We start from the raw sequence: 26,206 nt of genomic DNA, 5'->3' as shown, positions 1-26,206 counted from the left end.
GCTCATGGTGTTCTTTTGTGTAGATGTTGGCTAGACATATTTTAGAGCAGGATTTGCCTTTGAAGCCTTTCCTGCATACCTCTGTGCATGAGAAAATAGCTATGTCTGATGGAAGCACAGCTGGCTCCCCGCTGTGCTCTGCTGCAGGATGCTGGAACCACTAGTAGCTAGCTGTTGATCCTGAATGAAGAGTTGATATGTGCTGGTCACTGTTGCACTCAGTGCAGTGTATGATAGCTACACTGTTTTTTGCCTGGAGTGCTGCTGAAGCACAACATTTGAAACATATTAAGTGCTCCTTTAGAAAGGGTCTGTAGTCTGTGAGCATTTTTTCTCTGAATCCTCTGCATTTCCTTAAGGGATGATGTATCTTATGGATCGGGCATTGTCCATCAGAGTTTGGGGTTGAGTTTTCTACTTCAGTTTGTATTCACCGTGATAGAATACAAACTATCCTAAAAGAATTTGCCATCCTTTTACTAAAGACCTCTCTTCGAATGAAGTGTTACCAGAAGTTGAGAACATAAAACTAGGGTTGTTTTGCATTTCTACAAAGAATGAAAATGGTGGATAGTAGGCATAATGCTTCTTTTTATACTTGAACCCTTCGTTATCCACTGTTCTTACATGTTGTTCAGTAGTTTCTCCATTAAAGTTTTCATACCTCTTGCAGTGTTCAGGTAGTATGTAACCAATGTTTTTTGCAGATTGCAGTTCCAACAACAGATGTGCAAGCTCCTGTAGGTTCTGCAGTTCTTTGTGTGAGTCTGTTGAAGGGGAATCCTTTGATTGCCTCTGGAGAGCCATAGTATATTGCAGACTCTGATACAGCATTTGCAAAGCCATAACTGCATTATTAATGTGAACTGACCTTACCCCTCTTGCATGTTGTTCTGACAAGCCCATCAAGCTACTTACAGAGAAAGTCTAGCTCTTTGCTAGGTTGGAGGCTTAGTTCTTCCAAGCATTGCAAAAGCTTGACTTCCAGAGCAGAAAACTGGCATATTGGTTGTTGAACACTTTTAATCTTGCTATGACTAGATCTTGATGAGCTAGATACCAAGCCAAAGCCAATGCACCTTCAGCTCCTGAATGAGGGCATTGTGGAGACTGATTTGCCAAATGTGTGCCCTGGGGCAGACGGAAGCTCAGTCTGTCCATATCTATGCAAATAGGGTTGATATTGGTAGCAACTTTTGACTGAGGTTTTTGCTGTGATGAAACTGCAGAAGGAGACATTGTGGGTCTGTTTTGCTGTAGACCTTGACTGTCACTCTGTGAAAGGCATGTTGGCTGGGTGGTGTGGACAGCCTCTCCTTGTAGAGCTAGAGCACTGTTTTTTATAGCTAAAATGTCTTTCAGTATAAGGTATTCTTTAGTAAGCTGCATTGACTCTTGTGATGGCAAAGCGTGACTGATTCTGGTTATAGACTCACCACTGTCTAAATTAATTGCTACTTCACATACCTTTGCCTCTGCTAAGGCAGCCTCAGCTTCATGATCTTCCATGAGCACATTCAATATATCCTCTATACGTGCTCTCTCCATGTCTATACGTGCTCTTGACATGTTTATACATGCTTTCTCCATGTCGATATAAGCTTTCTCCATTTTTAATCTCAACTTGGTGTTTAGCATAAACCACTCTTATTCTTGCCACTTCAGCTCTAGTGTGAGCTTGTGCTGTAGCTATGCTAATCATGGTTTCGTATGAGCTTCACGAAGATGCAATCAACGTGCCACATTCTGACCTGACTTTCAGATCTCCGTGTACAACCCTAAGCTCTAAAGAGGAACTGTACAGTGTTAAAATGGAGATGGATGTCTTTCCACTCACTGTGTTGGAATTGAAATCCAAATGAACCCTTACAGGAAAACATATAAAAAACAACTTATGTATAGGAAGTGACGTTCATACAAAACGAACTGCATTTGAAGTAAACAGTGCCTCTAGAGGCTAGAAAAGTATCTGTGCATCCTATTCTGCATAGGAATTTCCTAGGAACCTATGTTGGTAAAGTTCTTTCTTTGCTTTTCAGGCGTCCCCTTAAAGCCCAGGAAAGAATTGAGTTTTGTGGAAGACAAAAATGGAAAACTGTCGGTTGCATGGATGTCCAGGTTTAATGTTTCAATGGAACCAGTATTTTATATTCTGCAGAGAAGATGGAATTCAGGAATGTATCCAAGCGAAGATGACGCCAGCAAATGGGAAACAGTTGCCTATGTAAGCTTATTATATGACGTATGGTTCACAAATTATACAGCCTAAGTCATTTGTTAAAATAGTTGTAAACAATACAAATGCTTATTAAAAACATGAGAAAATTTACTTTAGATTCTCTGTCCACCATCTATTTAAGAAACTGAGAATTCTTAATCTTATTTTCAAAGTCAGTGTTAATTCTGTTATCATGACTAGAAGTGCAGTGTCACTAACTAACTAACAAGGTACAAGCAACACAGGAACACCAATTAGTGGTGTAGTCGCATCCGCAACAGGCTTCAAGGCGAGTGGTCTTGGGTTTGAATCCAGCGGGCTCCTTGCATGCTTTCCACCTATGCTGGATCGACGTTGAGCCCTTTAAAGAAACAGCAGACAAGTGCTAAAGAAACGACAAGGTTGCCACCTGATGCGCCACAAGATGCAGAGAGGATCAACGAGCAACATGGAATTAAAGAGTGCAGCAGAACTGGAATTGCAGAATTGAATACAATTAGCAGCCAATAATTAAATGATGTTTTGGTTCCTTTTTTAAATAAAAGTTGTACTGCTTCCCACTGTTGTCTGTAAGAAGTTTGTACTTTATCCCTATGACCCTGTGGGTTTCCTTTGGGTGCTTTGGTTTCCTCCCACAGTCCAAAGATGTACTGGTTGATAGGTTAATTAGTAAATTCTGCTGTGATTAGGCTGGGATTAAATCAGGGGTTGCTGGGCAGTGCAAATCAAAAGATAGAAGGGCCTATTCTGTGGTGTATCTCAATAAATAGACAAAATTAATGGATGTGAATGAGCCATGATCTTGCAATCAAGAGAGTCCAAAATTCATTTGCTGGTCCTGGTTAACCCAATTATGGGATAATATTAACTAAAGAAGGACATCTGTCACCTTAAATCAGGAACTGGGTATAGCATTATCACCTATTCAGTTCCCCTGCAAAAATTGTGAAATTGGCCATAAAGATGTTTGAAAGAGCTTTGGGTGGGTTTATACCCATAGATGTTCTAACACAGAATGTGCAACCATGTATAGAACACATAGTTAAATGTAACCTCCAATAATTCACTGTTTAGAAATCTAATAAGGCTTTTAGTCCTAAAGCCATACAGACATATTCTCCTGGCTGTCAAACACTAGCAATATGTACTATTCCTCCCATGGAGGAGGAAGAAGCCGAAGAAATGAGGGACTGAGGATCTAAGATCACTAAATGAGATCTGGCACTTTTTTTTTAGTGAGGTAAGTGCCTGAAAGTAGGTCCCAGATATCCAATAGGACCACTGCAGTGAGAGCCCCAGAAGAGCTTCTCAAGATGTGAGAACTGACAATTCCTCAAGAAAACTGAAACTGAATATCATATCTTCACAAGATATGTGGGAGTGCAATGCACACCACTGAAAGTGGTTGTAAAGAGCTTTGTCAGTAACTGGATCGTGGATTGATTCATTGATAAATTATGGTCTGTGCATGTGACCCTCCAAAACCAGATGTGAGAAGCTGTCATGTGTTAACTGCGTTCTCTCAACTGGTTATTTTGTTGATGTTTAGGATTGTAGAGGGAGGAGGATATTTTGGCTGGTCCAAGGATTGATTCAAAAGTATACTTGTCAAAATGGTGTCACTTTAAGTGAGTGGCTCAGAACAATGCCTCTCTCCTTTGCTAGGAAATGAGATTGTTGGTATACTGCTGGTACTTGCCCAATGGCCTTCAGCATTCTCTTAATCCTCTTGCACCTCCTGTAGTTTAGCCTTGCCTCATATCCCTCCAGTTGTGGTTTACATGTGGCTCTTCCTCTGCCAATGACTGCTGATTTTAAAATGGTTTATTGAGCAAAATGCAGCACACAGTGATGAAATTCCCCCAAATATTGGATGTTCCAGATTGCTACAGATATTGCAATCTCATGTATAGAACACCAATGGCAATCTCTACAATTTATCATTCCTATAAGTACTTGCAAACTTCTATGAAATAATATTTTAAAATCTGATGTCCTTCTTCCATACATTTCTTATCTTTTAAATGTACCCCTCCATCCTATGTGAGACATAATGTCTATGTCCAGCATTTTTACAAATATGCCATTAAAACATATCATATTCTGATGAAGTATTTTAAGGAGCAATACATACTTAATTTTGGAATGTTTTAGATATAACAAAACAAAACAAAATTCATCATTTTGGTCCCTGGGGGTTTTATGAATACTATATATTGCACTAAAGTCCGCAATGAATAATTGGTCTTTATTTCCTTTTTCCACAAACCCAGACAACTGAGGAGCATGTTGTTCTGAAAAACATGAGACCAAACATATGGTACCAGTTCAGAGTGGCTGCAGTCAACATTCATGGAACTCGAGGTTTCACCACTCCTAGTAAACACTTCCACTCGTCCCGAGGTGAGTGATTGGTGCTGAATAGTGATAATAACCATTATTACTTGGATAGGAGAACCATCGGATATCAACTACTCCCTTGTCAGAGCATTCAGATTCCCATCTGCAGAGCCCTTGAAACCAAGGGCACATTCAGATTATGGTGATCAATTAAATTGAATGCTGGAATAGAGAAAAGAATGGCCACGTTTACTAGTGCGCACTGATTCTTTTTTTCTGCATAGATTGTAAACTCAAGATAATATAAGCAAAATATATTATTTAAGAATGATGGCAAATACAAAACCATTTGCTTTAAAATAATCAGTGAGTACTAAGGACAGAATGTGCTGCCTAAAGGCATGTTGGTAATTTCCAAAAAAATCAAAATGTGAAATTAATCTTCAGTGTAATGAGAAAAGGAGGGCTAATTGAATTTATTTTTTCAAATATCAAACACTATTATAGTGGATCAGATAGTCTCCTTCTATATGTAACATTTTATGAGTTAAAGGACTCCCTCAAAATTCTGGAAAGTTGATTTTGAAGGGTGGCAAGTTAGTATCATTCTTTTCCTTTTCCCCATCGCCAACTCTTCACTTCTTCATGCCTCAGTGCTCCTTCTGACCCCAATCTGCCATTCAGCAATTGCTAATGAAAATGAGGCATTAGATGATAGAAAAGAAAACTTTATATAGAGCCATGTAACACAGAAATAGGCCTTTTGGTCCAACTCATTCATGCCAGCCAGTATGTCGTCCTCAACTGGTTCCAGTTGTCTGCATTTGGCCATTTTCTCTCCAGGCCTTTTCTATCCACCTAACAGTCTGTGTTTTTTAAGCATTATGATTGTATCTGCCTCTACAGCTTCGTCCGACAGCTCAGTCCATATATCCAGCACCACCAATATTTGGTTCTTTTAGATGGTAGAACAGGGTCACTGGATTGTATAAACCATTGGTCAAAATTCTAACATTCTGATATTCAGCTTAACTCTTTGGAAGCCCCTACCTATTTCTTCTCCACCTTGTTTTCTCTTAAAATTCTTAATATACAATCCTTTTAAATCCTTTTGATCTCTCTTAACCTCCCTCACCATAATTTAAATTCCTTTGTTTCATATGTCTTTTCACTTCATAAAGTGAAATGGAATGAAGGTTTTATTTTACATGTAAAAACACTGGATTTAAATCTGGGCTCTGTCTGCATGTAATATGTGAAGTAGTAACTCTGCGCCAGTAAGAACCAGGAGAAGCTATGTAAGCTGCTTGCCTCTTCAAAATATTTTACTGTCCTAATCACAATTTTCTCAGCCAGCTCTCTTTTTCACTACATTTCTTGTTTTTCTCTCTTCCCACCTCTTTCTTATTTTGCCCTGTACCCTCTATACCCTTTTTATGCCTCTCTTTTACTATTTTATCTTCCACTACTTTACTCTCAACCTTCACCCCCCTCTTATTCTTCTCATTGTCTAGTCCAAGCAAATTACCTTACATAAGTAGAACTCACTTATTAAGGTTTCAAGGTTTTGGTTTTTTTTATGTATTGAATTCTTCCTGTATGAATTGGGCAGGAGCAAAGCAAGAAGACCAAGTGTCGGTGATGTTGAGGAGGTATAAGGGCAGAGCCTGCAGAGTGAACCATATCCCAGCTGTTTCTATACCTTCTCCTTTGATATAAATAAGAAAATGACAGGTCCGAGGTCCTGCACAGCAGCTTCACACATATGACCCCAAAAAATCCTCCTGATGAAAGACATCCTTGCTGATAATGTGATGAAGAAAAGAAACAGCTGACAACTGGACATTTTGGTTTGAAAACTACACCAGGCCTTGATGTTATCAAAGGTTTATCACTGTTTTTAATATAAAGTAGGCCTTTGTTCCAGCACTGACTTACTCTTATTCATCACATGAAACATTTGCCCTCAGGTTAAAGGTTATTGAGTTCAGCCTGACTTGAATAAGGATCACAACCTAAACAGGTGCAATACAAGTTTTGCAGAACTACTGACTGAGGTTTCCCTGTTAACCATATAAAGATTTCATTGTTGATTTTTCAAATAATAGTAAATCTCAGTCAGTTGGTTGTTTTCTGAGACAGCATTCTAACAAACTTCAATCCTGGGAAAAATAAGCAGTAAATTTGAGCAAAAGGGAAGGCCTTGAATCTGGACTTTTGACAATAGACCTCTGTATATTTCTAGTCCCCCAATCTGAATGATAAAGGAGCTGTCAGCCTTTTACCAGTCAGCACCATCTGATAAATGACATTAAAAAAAATAAATGTGGGGACTGGATTCTAAAGTTCATTTAATTTGGGACATTGAATTTCATTTATTATTGTGCATACCTGAACTGCTATGTCACATAAGCTGCAAAACCATCTATTTATCAGTGCTACAGAGCTTGGGGTTAGCAACTGGTTTGGTTAGGGCTGTGCCTCTTGAAAACTCATTAATACCTCACAGTAGGAAATACTAAATACAACGTAGCCTGTGTACCACATCATTGAGGAGCGCATGAAGGGAAATAGCAAGTCCAGAGTGCTGTAAGGGAGTGAAGCCGAATTGTCAAAATCAGGTTGTCTTAAAGGGTCTGGAGTTGAGAGGGCTGCCTGGATCAGGACTTGGGATTGGTTGTGTTCGTACCTAGTGGGTTGAGATGGCCTATGAATTGGAGATTTGGACGTAAGGTTTAAACGTTGTGAATCATTGTCTGATAAGACAGAAAAGTCACAGATCAAGGACAGAGAGTCACAAGTCACAGGTTGAGAGATCAGTCCTTGTGAGTGATCAGTTGAAGGTGGTGATATCAGAAAAGGTGGGAGACCTGAAGGAACATAGATAAATAATCATGTTAAAGAGGACCCATCCAAGTCAAATTGGGACGTGCTCGAGGAAACTTGTTTTATCGTGATCAGAAGTGGGTTCGTTCTGAGGGTTATAAATGACAAGCAAGCTTAAGAATTGTAGCTCAAATTCATATTTAGAAAACCTACAGCACAATACAGGCCTTTCGGCTCATAAAGTAGTGCAGAACATGTCCCTACATTAGAGATTACTAGGGATACCCATAGCCCTCTATTTTCCTAAGCTCCATGTACCTATCCAGGAGTCTCTTAAAAGACCCCTATCATATCCATGTCCACCACCGTCACCAGCAGCCCATTCCATGCACTAACCACTCTCTGTGTTAAAAAACTTACCCTTAACGTCTCCTCTCTACCTACTTCCAAGCACTTTAAAACTTTGCCCTCTCGTGCTAGCCATTTCAGCCCTTGTAAAAAGCCTCTGACTATCCACACGATCAATGCCTCTCATCCTCTTATACACCGCTATCAGGTCACCTCTCATCCTCTGTCGCTCTAAGGAGAAAAGACTGAGTTCATTCAACCTGTTCTCATAAGAATGCTCCCTAATCTAGGCAATATCCCTGTAAATCTCCTCTGCACCCTTTCTATGGTTGCCACATCCTTCTTGTAGTAAGACGACCAGAACTGAGCACAGTACTCCAAGTAGGGTCTGACCAGGGTCCTATATAGCTACAACATTACCTCTCGGCTCCTAAATTCAATCCCATAATTGATGAAGGCCAATGCACTGTATACCTTCTTAACCACAGAGTCAACTTGTGCAGCAGCATTGAGTGTCCTATGGATTGGACTCCAAGATCTCTGATCCTGCCAAGAGTCTTAACGTTAATAATATATAATAATATAAATGCCATCGCATTTGCCCTACAAAATGAAACACCTCACACTTATTTGGGTAAAACTTCATCTGCCAATTCTCAGCCCAGTTTTGCATCCTATCAATGTTTCACTGTAACCTCTGACAGCCCTCCACACTATCCACAACACCCCCAACCTTTGTGTCATCAGCAGATTACTAACCCATCCCTCCACTTCGTCACCCAGCTCATTTATAAAAATCATGAAGAGTAGGGGTCCCAGAACAGATTCCTGAGGCACACCACTGGCCACCAACCTCCATGCAGAATATGACCCATCTACAACCACTCTTCGCCTTCTGTGGGAAGTCAGTTCTAGATCCACAAAGAAATGTCCCCTTGGATCCCATGCCTCCTTACTTTCTCAATAAGCCTTGCATGGGGTAACTAATTAAACACCTTGCTGAAATCCATATACACTACATCTACTGTTCTACCTTCATCAATGTGATTTGTCGCATTCTTACAAAATAAAATCGGGCTCGCCAGGTAGGCCATCACCCCCCAACAGTACTCAAGCAGGAGTACTTATTGTTAAGGGGGACAGCCACAGGGGTACTCTCTAGCCTCTGGTTCCTGCCCTTCCCTCTTCTGACTGATACCCACTTATCTGTCTCCTGAGGCCCCAGTGTGACTACCTGCCTGTAGCTCCTCACTCTCTCTGACCAGACAGAAGTCATTGAGCTGCATCTCCAGTTCCCTGATGCAGTCCCTAAGGAGCTGCAGCTCGACATATCTGGTGCAGATGTGGCCATCTGGGAGGCTGGGGGTCTCCAGGACTTCCCACATCTGACACCAAGCATAGAACACTGGCCTCACACATGTTCTTCCCATCTGTATTCTACACAGGCAACCTAGCTCGATCTGTTATTGCCAAAGCCCCATTGAGCCAAAGCCCTCCTTCCCTGTCACCCACTCCTCTGGTGCCCTCTCTATAAATCCCTCCCCTTTTAAACTCTTCTCACTATTCTACCTGACTGACATCCATGTGCTTGCACAGTCGTGCCCCGATCACACGTGCATTAAAACACACAGAACTACATTTGTGCACATTTGACCTGGAAAACATGACAACAGACAAGTTCAGTATACTGTTGGAATTGCCCAGTTTAATTTCCCAATGGAATTGCCCAGTGGTGTTATTCAACTTGGAAATTATCATAATTATATTCCATTCTGGGAGGGAAAAGGTCCATTTTCTTACACAAAATTGTGAATAAAAAAAGTACAGCATGGTTCTTTTTCGAAGCCACGGTACTGATTTTCTGAGTCACATAAATTATTCTCACATACTGCAAGTAAACCAGGTGAGTGAGTTGTTGAGAGGGAGAAAGGGGGCTCCTTTGGTTGTTGTTGTTGTTATTTGTGTTGTTCTGCTCAACACTGTGGACATGCTATTTGGTACCAGAATGTGTGGAGACGCTTGTAGGCTGTCCCCAGCACATCTTTGGGTTGTGTTGATTTTTAACACAAATGGTGCATTTCACTCTTACGTTTCAATGTAAATGCAAAAAATAAATCTGAATCTGAATTGATGTTCTATGGCATCACTGAGTATCCATAAATAGCCAAAAATTCTTCATTTCACTGTTTCTTCCTTGGGTCATGAGCACCCCTGCATCATAAAGTCACTTTCATGGATCAAATTGATTACTTGCTGCATCATGCTCAGGAAATTAAATTACACTCCTGAAAGATTTCAGAAGTACACCAGGCTTATTTGTTCACTGTTCTTTGTCAGTCTCTTAGTAATTCATCGTACCAACAGCACATGCTGAATATTGTGGACATGTAATGTTGGTGCCAGAATGTGGTGTGACACTCGTAGGCAGTCCCCAGCACATGCTTGGGTGTGTTGGTTGTTAATGCAAATGACACATGTCACTGTGTTTTGATGCACATGTGATAAATAAATGTGAATTTCAGCTACAATCCTCTAGGACCACAATCACAGAAAGTGGTAGAGTTTTAATGTTGTCCATATCTTATCAGGAGACTAGAAACTGTGCAACCTGTTCGAGAGATTAAATTTTAATTTTAAATTAAAATTCTGTGCAAGTAGTACATAGTACATAGTACATTTAGAAGATCTGCGCTTGTTAAACATTTTGGAATAACTAAGACTTGCCTAGGATCCTGAGTTTCTGATAGAGCAGTCTGAAACAATGCTGGTCACCTTTAGCAGAAGGAGAACATCAAACACATTGAACCAGGATTCTTTATCAGATGCTTTGTGATATTCGTACATGGACAGCTCCCCTCTAATCCTTTCTTTCAATTTCTTTCTTGTATCATTTCCTAATTTGCTATTATTTTAACATTCCTTACAGATCCTTCACCACCAGGCACACCAAATAATTTGAGGAAAGGCAATTTCACTGCAAGGCACAATGGTACTTTCAGTCTGAGAATTCACTGGGATCCACCACAAGAGGAAGAGCTTTACATTCATCATTACAAGATGTACTGGAGTCAATGGGTTTCTGGAAAAACTGTTTTTCTTACAAAGAAGGAAAACTGGAAGATAATTAATGAAGTAAGTTTTTAATTACTTTTAAGATGGCTGGACTTTGTGTTTCAAGCTTAACCCCTACTCTAGAACAGTTTCCTTTATCATTCTCCTGTATCTATCCTGGAAATGCTAAATGCTGCACTGGCTGGTTCTCAATCACTCGGACCGAACTGTGGACTGGGATGCAGGGGTGTTACTAAAAATAATACTGGAAATGCTCATTGGGTCAGGCAGTTTGTATAGATGGAGAGATGTTACTAGTATTTAATCAGCTTCAGTACATAGAGAACTCTGCACCTGCTGAGCTTGCTCAGCATTTTTGTGACCTGATGCAGATTGAAGATCACCTTTGCTCTGTCTGCTCCCAGTGTCTGCCCAATTCAATTCGACTTCCCATTCCCATTATGACATGTTTGTCCATAACTCCTCGACTGCCATGATGAGGCCAAACTCAGGTTGGAGGAGTAACACCTTATATTTGACATGGGTAGCCTCCAGACTGATGGTATGAACAACGATTTATCCAACTTTCAGTCATTTCTATTCCTACTTTCTCCTCTCTTTTTCCATGCTCCATTCTGATTCCCCTCTTACCCCTTCTCATCCCTTCTCTTCTCTTCACCTCCCTCTGGTTCCCTTCCTCCATCCCTTTCCGCCATGGTCTACTCTCCTATCAGATTTTTTTGTCTTCAGCACTTTACTTATTTCACCTATCCTCTTCTAGCTTCTCAGTTCATATCCCCTCTCCCACCCATCCACTTTCCCCCTCACCTGGTCTCACCTGTCATCTGCCAGTGCATACTCCTTCCCTTCCCCCACCATACCTACTTTGCTGGCTTCTCCCTTCAATCCTGATGAAGGGTCTCATCCCAAAATGTCAAAGGTTCATTTATTATCAAAATATGCAACTCTTGAAATTCTTCTTCTCCAGATAGCCACAAAACCAAGAAAGAAAAGAATGGCAGCACGATATTCAACCCCCAAATCTCTCCTCCCCACACAAAAAAGCAAATAAAAATGGAACAGACTCGTCAACCCCCAATCCCCCTCCCAGACACACAAAATAAATGAGAAAGATCCAGCAAAAAACACAGAATATAAAAAAACTATAAGAAAGCCTAGGTAACATTCTCTGGGCAGAGTAGCAGGCCTTCCTCTCTGCAGCAGCAAAGCGATTCCACCAGTGATCAAAAGGTAGTCTCCCATCTCCAACAGCAGAGCCATTTCCCAGCAATCAAAGGCAGACTTCCCTCTCCGGCAGCAGAGTGATCCCACCAGCAATCGAAAGGCAGGCAGCCGGTGCTCAACTTGCTCATTCACCTTGATGTTTCAATCTTCCTGATCACTTTAATCAATGGAAACTTTAATCGGCGAAATAGAGTCGAAGATCTACTGGTGACCCACAGCCTTCTCGCCATGAAGTACACACACACTGCTTTTGCCTCCCGGAATGTTCTAGGAGACCGTAGAACAGTGAAACACCTAAACAATCCCCAACTGCAAATCACAGTTGCAGTTTGCAAATGCTGATTGTTTTTCCCCTCCATAGATGCTGCCCGACCTGCTGAGTTCCTCCAGCATTTTATGTGTGTTGCTCAAGATTTCCAGCTTGCACAGAATCCCTTGTGTCAGTATTTTCTGTTATTATTTTGGATTTTCAGCATCTACAGTACTTTGTACATGCATCAAATATTCTTTGATCTGTCTTTCCTTCCTTTATACAAATTTCCATTAAAGATTGGAGCTCTGTCCTGCTGAAAATATAAACGTGGTCACGATTTTGACAGACCACCTCCTGGCTTCACCTTATAAAGCAAAAAAGATGTTTTTTGGCATGAGATATTATCTTAATTATTCAGAAGGTATCTGCAGTAGACCTATAAATGTCAGTTTTACACTGAATCAATACACAACATACTCATACTAAGATAGTTGTGGATTGAATCATTCAAATAGATAACAAATTAGATAAAAATGAGTCTTTCTCACTTATTATTATGTATTTAAAAATCTCAGGACATTGGTAGGACCTGAGGAGTGTGTTGAACAGAGGGATCTGGCAGGTCTGTATTTGCTTGAAAGTGGCAACGCAGGTAGACAGGATCATAAAGAGAGCTTTTGACACATTGGCTTTCAGAGATCAGAGTACTGAGTATAGGAGCTGGAATATTTTGTTGAAGTTGTAGAAGACTTTGATGCCAAATGTGGAGTAATGTGCGCAGTTCTGCTCCCCTACCTACAGGAAGGTATCAGTAAAAATGAAACAGTACACAGAAAATAAACAAGGGTATTGCCAGGACTTGAAGACCTGAGTTATAGAGAAAAGTTGAATAGCTTAGGACACTTATTTCCCTGGGGAATAGGAGGATGAGAGGAGATTTGATAGAGGTATACAAAATTATGAGGAGTATGGATATAGTAAATGCAAGCAGGTATTTTCCATTGAGATGGGCTGAGACTAGAACTACAGGTTATAGGTTAATATCCAAAAGGTGAAATACTTAAAGAGAACCTGAGGGGAAACTTTTTCAGTCAGTGGGTTGTGGAAGTGTGGAACAAGCTACCAGCAGAAGTGGTGGATGCAAGATTGATGTTTAACATTTAAGAGAAGTTTGGATAAATGCATAGATGGGAGAGCTTTCCAGATACAGGTTGATGTGACCAGGTAGAATAACAGTTCTGAATGCACAAGATGAGTGGGCTGAAGGGCCTGTTTCTGTACTATACTGTACTACTGTATGACTTTATCCCAAGTTGTCCTTGGAGTCAGGGGAAGCAGATGTTATGTAGAAAATGTTAAGGCCATTTTGTACATAGGAAACTTCCACAAATAGTAAGCAAATAACTGGATAACTTGAAGGAGAAATTGTTGCCAGAAAGAATTCTACTCTTTCACAGTATCTTGTATGTCCACTAGATTATAAAAGGTTTAATGTCTCATTCAAAGGCTGATCTACCACAATGAAATCTTTGCCTAGATTTTTATCTTTGAATGAGACTTGAATCCACTATCTTTGGAAGCACAGGCTAAAGTTCTGCTCATTGAGCCACTGCTGACAGCAAAGGCACTCAGTTCATACGATTACAATAACAAAAGGAGGATGGATAGCTAAGGGAGCTCAAACCTAAACTTAAGTGACAACTACATTTGCAAGTTGCAAATCATGAAAATTATTTTAAATCAAATGAGTTACAGCAGGTAAACACTGAAAGAGAAAGGAATATATTTAGCATCACAATGATAATAGACACTAGACAATAGGTGCAGGAGTAGGCCATTCAACCCTTCGAGCCAGCACCACCATTCAATATGATCATGGCTGATCATCAACAATCAGTGCCCCGTTCCTGCCTTCTCCCCATATCCCTTAACTCTGTTATCTTTAAGAGCTCTATCTAACTCTTTCTTGAAAGCATCCAAAGAATTGGCCTCCACTGCCTTCTGAGGCAGAGCATTCCACAAATCCACAACTCTCTGGGTGAAAAAGTTTTTCCTGAACTCCTTTCTAAATGGCCTACCCCTTATTCTTAAACTGTGGCCTCTGGTCCTGGACTCCCCCAACATCGGGAACATGTTTCCTGCCTCTAGCGTGTCTAATCCCTTAATAATCTTATATGTTTCACTCAGACCCCTTCTACAAAAATATAGACAACAATAATGAGGATTATTGAAATAAAATGTGTAGGAAATAGGAAGAAAAAACTAGATGTGCAGCCAAAATTGGCCAGTTTTAAAGCAGCAATGTAGAGTTCTGGCCATTGTACCCAAGCATCCTGCAGACCTCTTTTAGAACTAAACGTGTTTTAAGTATTCCTGAGGCAGTGGTCTTCTTGATTACCAATGATATTTGATATCTATCAATCAAAGCAAAGATCATGCTTTGTCTCCCAGAAACTTCCTCTAAATGTGATTATTTGCTCAGAAGAGGCTAAGGAAGGTTGTGTAACAAAGGATGGAGATAATATTGCAACATAAAGTATACTAATCATAGAACAGTAGAGCACAGGAACAGGCTTTTCAGCCCATGATGTCTCTACCTCAGCCCCACTCCCCAGCCTTCTTCCGTAACCTTGGATGCCATGTCCAATCATAAACATAACAAACTCTGCCTTAAGTTCACCCAATGACCTGGCCTCCACAGCTGCCTGTGGTAATAAATTCCACAAATTCATCACCCTCTAGCTAAAGAAATTTTTCCGCATCTCTGTTTTAAATGGACACCCCCTATCCTGAGGCTGTGTTCTCTTGTCCTAGACTACCCACCATGAGAAACATCCTTTCCACATTTACTCTGTCTAGGCCTTTCAACATTTGAAAGGTTTCAATGAGATCACCCCTAATCCTTCTAAATTCTAGCAAGTACAGACCTAGAGCCGTCAAACAAACCTCGTGTGATAACCAGTTGATTCCCAGAATCATCTTTGTGAAACTCCTCTGAACCCTCTCCAATGCCAGCACATCTTTTCTAAGATGTGGAGCCCAAAACTGTTCACAATACTCAAGGTGGGTATTCATCGGTGTTTTATAAAGCCTTAGCATCACATCCCTGCTTTTGTATTCAAGACCTCTTGGAATAAATGCTAACATTGCATTTGCTTTCCTCACCACCAACTCTACCTGCAAATTAACTTTTAGGGTGTCCTGCACAAGGACTTCCAAGTTTCTTTGCATCTCAGATTTTTGGATTTTCTCCCAATTTAGAAAATAGTCTGCACATTTATTTCTACTACCTAAGTGCATGACCATGCATTTTCTAACATTGTATTTCATTTGCCACACTCTTGCCCATCTAAGTCATTCTGCAGACTACCTGTTTCCTCAACACTACCTGCCCCTCCACCAATCTTCATATCATCTGCAAACTTGGCTATAAAGTCATCTATTCCATCATCTAAATCATTGATATACAGCATAAAAACAAGTGGTCCCAACACTGTCCCCTGCGGAACACTACTAGTCACTGGCAGCCAACCAGAAAAGGATCCTTTTATTCCCTCTCACGTCCTCCTACCAATCAGCCAGTGCTCTAAGCATGGCAGTAACTTGCCTGCAATACCATGGGCTCTTAACTTAGTAAGCAGCTTCATGTGTGGCACCTTATCAAAGGCCTTCTGAGAGTCATAATATACAACATCCACTACATCCCCTTTATCTATCCTTCGTGTAATCTCAAGGAATTCCAACATGCTCATCAGGCAAGATTTTCCCTGAAGGAAACCAGGCTAACTTTGTCCTATCTTGCCCTGTGTCACCAAGTACTCCATAACCTCATCCTTAACAATTTACTCCAATGCCTTCCCAACCACTGAGGTCAGGCTAACTGGTCTATAATTTCCTTTCTGCTGTCTTACTCTTTTCTTAAAGAGTGGAGTGACATTTGCAATTTTCAGTCCTCTGGCACCATGCTAGAGTCCAATTATTTTTGAAAGATCATTACTAATGCCTCCACAATCTCCACCTCTGTTTCAGAACCCTAGGGTGTAGTTCATCTGATCCGAGTGACTTATGTACCCTTAGGTCTTTCAACTTTTTGAGCACCTTCTCTCTTGTAATAGCAACTACACCCACTTCCGTTCCCTCACACCTTTCAACATCTGGCACACTAAAAAGTATCTTCCACAGTGAAGACTGATGCAAAATACACACTTAGTTCATCTGACATCTCCTTGGCCCCTGTTGTTATTTCTCTGGCCTCATTTTCTAGTGGTCCTATGTCCACTCTCATCTCTCTTTGCTTTTTTACATACTTGAAAATCTCTTACTATCCACTTTGATGTTGTTTGCCAGCTTGCTTTCATATTTCATTTATTCATGCTTATTCATGTGTTTGTCTAAATGCCTCTTAGTTATTGCAATTGTACCTGCTTCTGCCACTTCCCTAGCAGTACACTCTGGGGACCTATGACTCTGTGTTTTTTTAAAAAAAAGATCTGCCTCGCAAATCTCCTTTAAACTTTCCTCCTCTAACATTAACTCTTTACCTTTTAATATTTGACACTCCATCTTGACAACATGTCTCTGACTATCTATACTATCTACATTTCTCATAATATACTTCCATCAGGTCTCCTCTCAGATCCTGACTCACTCCAATGCAGTCGAAGTTTGTCCATCCTCTCCTAGAATCCAATAAACTCCATCCAGACAAAGCCTCATAGCACTGACTTTAGCTTCTCGTTCTCAAATTTCAGGGTGAATTCTATCATATCTTGATCACTTTTCCCTTCTCTCTCTAATTAATTCTGGTTCATTACATAACACCCAATCCAGTATAGCTGACCCCCTGGTGGGCTGAACCACAAGCTGCTCTAAGAATCCATCTCATCAGCATTTTAGAAATTCCACGTCTTCGAATCCAGTACCAACCTGATTTTTCCAGTCTACCTGCATATTGAGATCCCCCATGACTGTTGTAACATTGCCCTTTTAGCATGCATTTTCTAACTCCCATTATAACTTGTAGACCGCATCCTTAATACTATTTGGGATCTGTATATAACTCCCATCAGGGTCTTTTTACCCTTGCAGTTCCTTAGCTCTATCCACACGATTCAACACCTTCCAACTCTATGTTACTTATTTCTGATGATTTAATTTAATTTTTTTACCAACATAGCCACACCACCCTCTCTGCCTTTCTACCAGATCTCTTGATACAATGTGTATCCATGGACAGTAAGCTCGCAGCTAAAATCTTCTTTGAGCCATGACACTGTGCTGCAAGTTCTTCTCCCTTGCACATGGGTTATCAGTGGCATCAACAGAGCTCTACCAAGAGGGATTTCTCGCAGGTCAGCAACGGTTATTTAAAAAGGGAGCTTCAAGAGCATTTGTCCATTGTACGTGGCCTATCAGTGGCATCAACAGAGCTTTACCAAGAGGGATTTCTCACAGGTCGGTGGTGGTTATTCAAAAAGGGAGCTTCAATAGCATTAGTCCATTGTACGTTGCCTATCAACAGTATCAACAGAGCTTTACCATGAGGGATTTCTTGCAGGTTGGCAGCGGTTATTTAAAAAGAGAGCTTCCAGAGCATTTGTCCATTATACATGGCCTATCAGCAGCTATATCCGGAGCTTTGGTTCATTCAGTCTTCAGTAATAATGGGTCGAGGCAAGGTAAGTTACATGTGAAGAATAGAAATAGGAAGTATGTTTGTGTTCTGTACTGGTTGTCAGATGTGGAAAGTCCAGGAGACTCCCAGCCTCCCAGACAGCCACATCTGTGCCAGACGCATTGAGCTACAGCTCCGTAGGGACCATGTTAGGGAACTGGAGATGCAGCTCAATGACCTTTGTCTGGTCAGGGGAAGTGAGGAGGTGAAAGAGAGGAGCTATAGGCAAGTAGTCACACCAGGTACTCGGGAGACAGATAAGTGGGTAACAGTCAGGAGAGGGAAGGGCAAGAGTCAAATACTAGAGAGTACCCCAGTGGCTGTCCCCCTTACAATAAGAACTCCTGTTTGAGTACTGTTGGGGGTGTGTGGCCTAACTGGGGGAAGCAGCAGTGGCCATGCATCTAGAACAGAGTCTGGCCCTGTGGCTCAGAAGGGTAGGGAAAGAAAGAAGGCAACAGTAATAGGGGACCCTATAGTTAAGGGGTCAAACAGGCGAGTCTGTGGACGCAGGAAAGAAACACAGATGGTAGTTGGTCTCCCAGGTGCCAGGGTCCAGGATATTTCTGATCATGTCTACAATATCCTGAAGAGTCAATGTGAGCAGCCAGAGGTCATGACCAATGACATAGGTAGGAAAAGGGAAGAGTCCTGAAAACAGGCTACAGGGAGTTAGGAAGAAAGTTGAGAAGCAGGACCTCAAAGGTAGTAATCTCAGGATTACTGCCTGTTCTGCATGACAGTGAATATGGGAATAGAGTGAGGTGGAGGATAAATGTGTGGCTGAGGGATTGGAGAAGGGGGCAGAGATTCAGATTACTGGATCATTGGGACCTCTTTTGGGGCAGGTGTGACCTGTACAAAAAGGACAGGGTGCACTTGAATCCCAGGGGGACAAATATCTTGGCCGGAGGTTTGCAAAGGCTGTTGGGGAGAGTTTAAACTAGAATTGCTGGGGGGTGGGAACCAAACTGAAGAGAGAGAAGAAAGGGCAGTTTGCTCACAAATGGAGAAAGCTGGGAGACAGTGCAAGAGGGAAGATAGGCAGGTGACAGAGAAGAGACACACTCAGACCGATGGTTTGAGATGTGTCTAAATTAACACATCATGAACAAAGTGGATGAGCTTATAGCGCGGATCAGTACTTGGAGCTATGATATGGTGGTCATCACAGAGACTTGGATGGCTCAGGGGCAGGAATGGTTACTTAGAGTGCCAGGCTTTAGATGTTTCAGAAAGGACAGGGAGGTAAGCAAAAGAGGTGGGGGTGGGGTGTGGCACTGCTGTTCAGAGATAGTGTCATGGCTGCAGAAAAGGATGAAGTCATGAAGTCATGGAGGGATTGACTATGGAGTCTCTGTGGGTGGAAGTTAGAAACAGGAAGGGGTCAATAACTCTACTGTGTGTTTTTATAGTAACAATAGTAACAGGGACATCGAGGAGCAGATAGGGAGACAGAATCTGGAAAGGTGTAAGAATAGTAGGGTTGTCGTGGTGGGAGATTTTAATTTCCCAAATATTGATAGGCATCCCCCTAGAGCAAGGAGTTTAGATGGGTGGAGTTTGTTAGGTGTGCACAGGAAGGTTTCCTGACACAATATGTAGATAAGCTTACAAGAGGAGAGGCAGTACTTGATCTGGTATTGGGAAATTAACCTAGTCAGGTGTCAGGTCTCTCAGTGGGAGAGCATTTTGGAGATAGTGATCATAATTCTATCTCCTTTACTATAGCACTGGAGAGAGATAGGAACAGACAAGTTAGGAAAGCGTTTAATTGGAGTAAGGGGAAATATAAAGCTATCAGGCAGGAACTTGGAAGTATAAATTGGGATTAGATGATCTCAGAGAAGTGTACAGCAGAAATGTGGCAAATGTTCAGGGGATATTTGTGTGATGTTCTGCATAGGTACGTTCCAATGAGACAGGGAAAGGATGGTAGTGTACAGGAACCATGGTATATAAAGGCTGTTGTAAATCTAGTCAAGAAGAAAAGAAAAGGTTCAAAAAACTAGGTAATGATAGAGATATAGAAAGTTATAAGGCTAGCAGGAGGGAGTTTAAGAATGAAATTAGGAGAGCCAGAAGGGGCCATGAGAAGGCCTTAGCGAGCAGGATTAAAGAAAATCCCAAAAGCAAGAGGATAAGACGTGAGAGAATAGGACCAATCAAGTGTGACAGTGGAAAAGTCTGTATGGAAATAGAGGAGATAGCCAAGGTACTTAATGAATACTTTGCTTCAGTATTCACTACAGAAAAGGATTTCAGTGATTGTAAGGATGATTTACAATGGAGTAAAAAGCTTGAGCATATAGACATTAAGAAAAAGGATGCGCTGGAGCTTTTGGAAAGTGTCAAGTTAGATAAATCTCTGGGACCAGATGAGATGTACCGCAGGCTACTGTGGGAGGCAGGGGAGGAGATTGCTGAGCCTCTGGCAATGATCTTTGCATCATCAATGGGGATGGGAGAGGTTCCAGAGGATTGGAGGGTTGCAGATGTTGTTCTCTTATTCAAGAAAGGGAGTAGAGATAGCCCAGGAAATTATAGATCAGTGACTCTTACTTCAGTGGTTATTAACTTGATGGAAAAGATCCTGAGAGGCAGGATTTGTGAACATTTGGAAAGGCATAATATGATTAGGAATAGTCAGCATGGCTTTGTCAAAGGCAGGTCATGCCTTATGAGTCTGATTGAATTTTTTGAGGATGTGACTAAAAACATTAATGAAGGTAGAGCAGTAGATGTAGTGTATATGGGTTTCATCAAGGCATTTGATAAGAAACCCCATGCAAGGCTTATTGAGAAAGTAAGTAGGCATGGAATCCAAGGAGACCTTGCTTAGTGGATCCAGAATTGGCTTCCCCACAGAAGGCAAAGAGTTGTTGTAGACAGGTCATATTCTACATGGAGGTCTGTGACCAGTGGTGTACCTCAGGGATCTGTTTGGGGACCCCTTCTCTTCGTGGTTTTTATAAATGACCTGGATGAGGAAGTGGAGGGATGGATTAGTAAATTTGCTGATGACACAGAGTTTGGGGATGTTGTGGATAGTTTAGAGGGCTGTCAGAGGTTACAGTGGGACATCAATGGGATGCAGAACTGGACTGAGAAGTGGCAGATGGAGTTCAACCCAGAAAAGTGTGAAGTAGTCCATCTTGGTCGGTCAAATTTGAATACAGAATATAGTATTAATGGTAAGACTCTTGGCAGTGTGGAGGATCAGCGAGAGTTTGGGGTCCATGTTCATCAGACACTCAAAACTGCTGAGCAGGTTGACAGTTTTGTTAAGAAGGCGTATGGTGTGTTGACCTTCATCAACCATGGGACTGAGCTCAACAGCCATGAGATAATGTTACAACTATATAAGACCTTAATTAGACCCCACTTGGAGTACTGTGTTCAGTTCTGGTCACCTCACTACAGGAAAGATGTGGATACTGTAGAGAGAGTGCAGAGGAGATTTACAAGGATTTTGCCTGGATTGGAGAGTGTGCCTTATGAGAATAGGTTGAGTGAATGTGGCCTTTTCTCCTTGAAGCGACAGAGTATGAGAAATGACCTAATAGAGGTATATAAGATGATAAGAGACATTGATCATATGGATAGCCAGATTCTTTTTTCCCAGAGCTGAATTTTAAGGTACTTTAAAAAAGGTACATAGGGAATGTCAGAGGGAAGTTTTTCACTCATAGAGTGGTGGGTGCATGGAACACAGTGGTAGAGGTGAGTACAATAGGGTCTTTTCAGAGACTCTTAGATAGGTTTATGGAGCTTAGAAAATTAGAGGGCTATGTGGTAAGGTAATTCTAGATGGTTTCTAGAGTAGGTTACATGGTCAGCACGACATTATGGGCTGAAGATGCTGTAGATTTCTATGTTCTATGTTCTAATATCAAGGAATGAACAGATAAGAACAGAGAGACAAGACACTCTACCTCGCCCAAGCCTGATGAGCCAAAGCCACTCTAAAGACTGGCACACTCAGAAGAATGGCCGCTCTGCTTGCACTTCATTATTCTTACTGGCCCTTTTGTAATGTTTCTCTCTTGCTGATTGTTTGCTCCTCAACTCAGAGAAACTGCCACAAAACTCCACCTTTAAAATCCCATCACCGTCCTGATCAAATAGTAGCTCTTCTAATTATCCAACTCAGAGAAAATTGGCTCAAAGCTCTGCTTTTTAAGTCTTGAACGCGGACCTGACTGAAAGGTAGCTCTTTTCATGCACTGCCTCTTGCTGATGGTCATTTCTCAACTCAGAGAAACTGTAGCAAAGCTCTGCCTTTCTATCACCATCCTGATTGAAAAATAGCTCTTTTTACGCACCCCTGATGCGAATTACCCAACTCCAGCCTTCCACCCACTTCCACATGGGTCAGGCCCAGGAATAGATAATGAGGTAGTCTTCTGCCCTACTTGTCCCTCATCAGACCCTGTGCACTGATGGCCAAAAGTCAGAAGGGAAGAATAGTTCTGTAAGTGATGATGGAAAGTATATTTTCAAAATGCTACCATGGAAACTGGTAAAAAAAATTAAAACCTTAGAGACCGTTTAGGCATTTACTGTTGACTTATTCCACTGTCATCTTTCATCTGTACATCTGGGTAAAAGATAATTGTGTAAGAATAATTCAAAGGATCCCATAAGTATCTGTTACAAGAATGTTGCATCCATGCCTATTTTAATGTTGTTTGACCTGTGTCAGCTGAGGGAGATGAAATACTTGACATAGACCAAAATTGAAAGTAGGCATTTTTGATGAGAGACTGGCCAAAGCATTCAATGCAGTTGAATAAATAAGTTATAAGGTGCATACTGCCAGTGGCATTCCAGATATTTCATGCATGGTTTGTCAGCTATATTGTTATATGTTGTTAAATTGAGGCAGAGGGGAGTGGGCATGGTTCAAGCAACAAAAAATATAAGAAATAATTTCAGATTGTTGTGTTACATAATCTGGCATTATTACAGTGAAATTATGTGTAACTGTTGAGCACAACTATTTAAAGTATTTGGAAATAATGTGTGAGTGCAGCAATAAGGCACAATGTCATATCATCATAGATGGGGATTCCACACTGGTTATATTTCACACCCAGCATCAGCAATCTCAGCAAGCCAAATAGGAGGGCATTAATTCAGAGAGAGAAATAATCAGTAATATCTTGTTTCATCTGCTTACAGCTCAAGACTTGTTGAAGCTGACATGTGATAGTTGATGAAATATTAATTTATTCCTCCTGCGTCAACAACCAAAGAATGAAGGAAAATTAGTATTTTTGAGTGACCAAAATTAGTATTTTTAGGAACTGACCAGTTCCTAAAGCCCAGGTTCTAATGTTCACCTGTGTTGGTTTCTCAGATTACAGTCACTGAACTGAAACTGGATATATTGCCATTCACAATTAAACTTTTCCTTCACTGGATCTTAGTAGCTGTTTCAAATTGAAGTATTAAAATCTAGCTTCTCCCTGTAGTTCATTAGAGATGGATTGACTAGGGAATATTGAGAGATAAATAATGGAAGAATGAGTTGTTATTTTCAATGACTGCCATGACACAAACCACTTTTGTCTTGACTATTTTGGTTTTCAAATTTTCAACCAGATATTCAACATTAATGTTTTGAAATGCTAATTCTTGAATTTTAACTAGCTGACTGGCATGAAACAGAACTATTTTTATAGATTGTTTTGTTTTGACAGTTTTCAACTTGACTCTGTTTTCCTATAGAGCCTCAGGAGGCTATGGATGAAGCATGTAATCTTCTATTTCATTTGTAAATTTACATTCAGGGAAATGCATATTGACATCGCCCATAAATTCAACACATATTGTGTGGTATTTTGCTCTATCTGGTTGTTGGCAAATTGGTATATCAAAACCCAATTGGTTTGCAGATTCCAGTAAAATAAAAATGACAACTATCTTAAAATAATTTGTTTCCAATAGTAAAACATTGAGAAGTTTGATGATGTCTCTCATAATAGTCCATAAATGACAATCATAGCTAAACATGTCTAAACTCAATTAAACTATGCATGTAATTGAGTTAATTGCAGAGAATGTCCCAATAATTTGATCTACATTATCTAGATCGGCAATTTTACAAAACTCAACTCACTCTAATTCATTTGCAAATTACTGTTGCTTCCAGAATTTTGTTTCATGAGACTTCATTTTCAAATTCTTCTCTGCACCTTGTGACAACCTTGCCATTTCTTTAGCACTTTTTAAACCTGTTTTTATGAGGCTCAGTTGCTAGCTCAACGTTCAACCCAGCATGGATGGAAAACGTGCGAGGAGTCGGTTGGGTTTGAACTCAGGACCATTCACCTTCAAGTGTGGGGCAGATGCCACTACACCATCGGCGGCTTTTCAAATTCATTTGCTGATGAATTATTATTTGCCATTTATCTGTTCATTCACCAAATCTGTTGCATCTTGTTGGATTTTAGTGCAATCACATAAATTCTCAGAAGTGGTCCACTCTAGTATCTTCTGTAGATTTTAACATTGTATCTCTAATGTTTTCTGAGCCTAAATCAAGGCAATGAAATTGATTTGAAATACAAAACAACAGTATTCAACCTCCGAGCATGTTAATGAGAGGTTGTCTAGTAAGCCAATAAATATTTGGTGTCTAGACCCTCTGCTCCAGGACTCAATGGCCTGTGAGGTCCAAAATGCCATGTACTATTGGAGAACCTTTATTCTCTGAAAATCCTTTCCTTTGTATATTTTACCACTGTAGATGCACAAAGGAAATCAAGTAAATTAAGTCCAGGTCATTGAGGTGATGGACGTATGAGCATCAGTTCATGAGAGTTAGGTTTTTGTAGAGTCTTTATGAAGTACTGGATTGAGAGGAGGTGTGGTGTTGTGTGTTGTGGCAAGAATTGGTAGGGCTATTTGCAGTATGGATCAGACTTGAGGTCATTAAGGAGAATGGGGTAGGAAATTGGTTGGAGATAAGATTGGATGATTGGAAGGGATTTGGACATAAGATTTAGGCCAAGAGATCAGCAGGAGAACTGGGAGTAAAGATCGATACAATGAAGATGTGGAGGACATCGGATGACAGGTGGATGGCTGGGTGGGTTCTGTGGAAATGGTAGCAATAGTATTGAGGAGAGAGTGTTACCAGGCATTCCCAGTCTATCTTGTGCAGTTGGTCCTGGCGTAGCAATTAGTTCCACTGTTTTACCAGTTCTCTTTCTAGACTAATTGAAACTCTTAATTACAAATGAAAAGAATAATTGAATTTTCCATATAACCTTTCTGTTCTGCAACGTGCTACCCTATTTACAACAAGATTTCCTTTCTATCTGTAGTGCTCTATTAACATTCTACTCGCCCTACAGATAGCTATTGCATCCTATTAAGCTAAATCAGCCTCTTCACTTTTGCCTTCTCTACCTATAATAGCTTACCCTACCCTGCTGACCATCATTCTTCAATCAATGCCTGTATTCCTCTCTGTTGTGCAACTAAGTTCCGAAACAAAGCTATTTAGCTTATTCCTCCCTCTTTGTTTGGTGGAGTTCTACTTCAGGGAATTTTTGTTTGTTTGTTTGTTTATTTATTTATTGGAATACAGTGTGGAGTAGGCTCTTCTGGCCTAGTTATATTTATAGTTACATTTTCTAATTGTTTAATTACTTATAATTTATGTACTCTTTTAGGCTCACGTAGATTCTTCGTGTCAATATTAAGGTGTAGATGAATACTTTCTTGCCTTTCTTTTTGAGTTCTGCCTGGCCTTCCTTCAGATCAGCTCTGAAGTTTCTGTTTCAGATTCATTCCTACTTTCATTTCATTGCTGCCACCATTCCAGTTTCAAGCTGAATACTAAATCCTATCTCTGAGGGACATTGGAAAGGTGGGTGAAAAAAATTATAATCTATCACTGGATTAATTTAGCAAACTTGGAATTCCATATTATGATAATATTGCAATTGTGTTGCAGGTTGTCCATTATATCTAAATCTGGCCATAAGTGACATTTTCAAATTGCAGCATTTGTGTTTTTCTGAAAATCAGGTTTAAAGTGAAAGAAGGTTTAGAGATACAATTAAAAGCATTTTGGCAAAATACTGATAAACTCTAAAAACATAAGGTATCTGGAAGATGCACTGATGTTACCACCAGAAATTTAAATATCTGTGAATTTAAAATATCCATCTGGTACAAATCAGCCTGAAATAAGGAAAATGTAATATAAGGAAGTACAAAGGTTAAATAAATCAGT

At 40.6% G+C, this 26,206-nt stretch overlaps 1 protein-coding gene across 1 annotated transcript in view; it reads left to right on the top strand.

The window, feature by feature from the left end:
- Positions 1-26,206, top strand: part of LOC132403376 (anosmin-1-like) — a 133,797-nt gene that overhangs the window by 82,602 nt on the left and 24,989 nt on the right. The window contains exons 5-7 of the mRNA XM_059986794.1: positions 2,040-2,224; positions 4,492-4,621; positions 10,659-10,864. Coding sequence (XP_059842777.1) covers positions 2,040-2,224; positions 4,492-4,621; positions 10,659-10,864 — 521 coding nt within the window. The remainder of the gene's footprint in view (positions 1-2,039; positions 2,225-4,491; positions 4,622-10,658; positions 10,865-26,206) is intronic.

Source organism: Hypanus sabinus, chromosome 2 (genome assembly GCF_030144855.1).
Source record: "Hypanus sabinus isolate sHypSab1 chromosome 2, sHypSab1.hap1, whole genome shotgun sequence".
Classification (NCBI taxonomy): domain Eukaryota; kingdom Metazoa; phylum Chordata; class Chondrichthyes; order Myliobatiformes; family Dasyatidae; genus Hypanus; species Hypanus sabinus.
The sequence above is the reverse complement of the archived record's forward strand: the minus strand, read 5'-3'. Positions and strand labels throughout refer to the sequence as shown.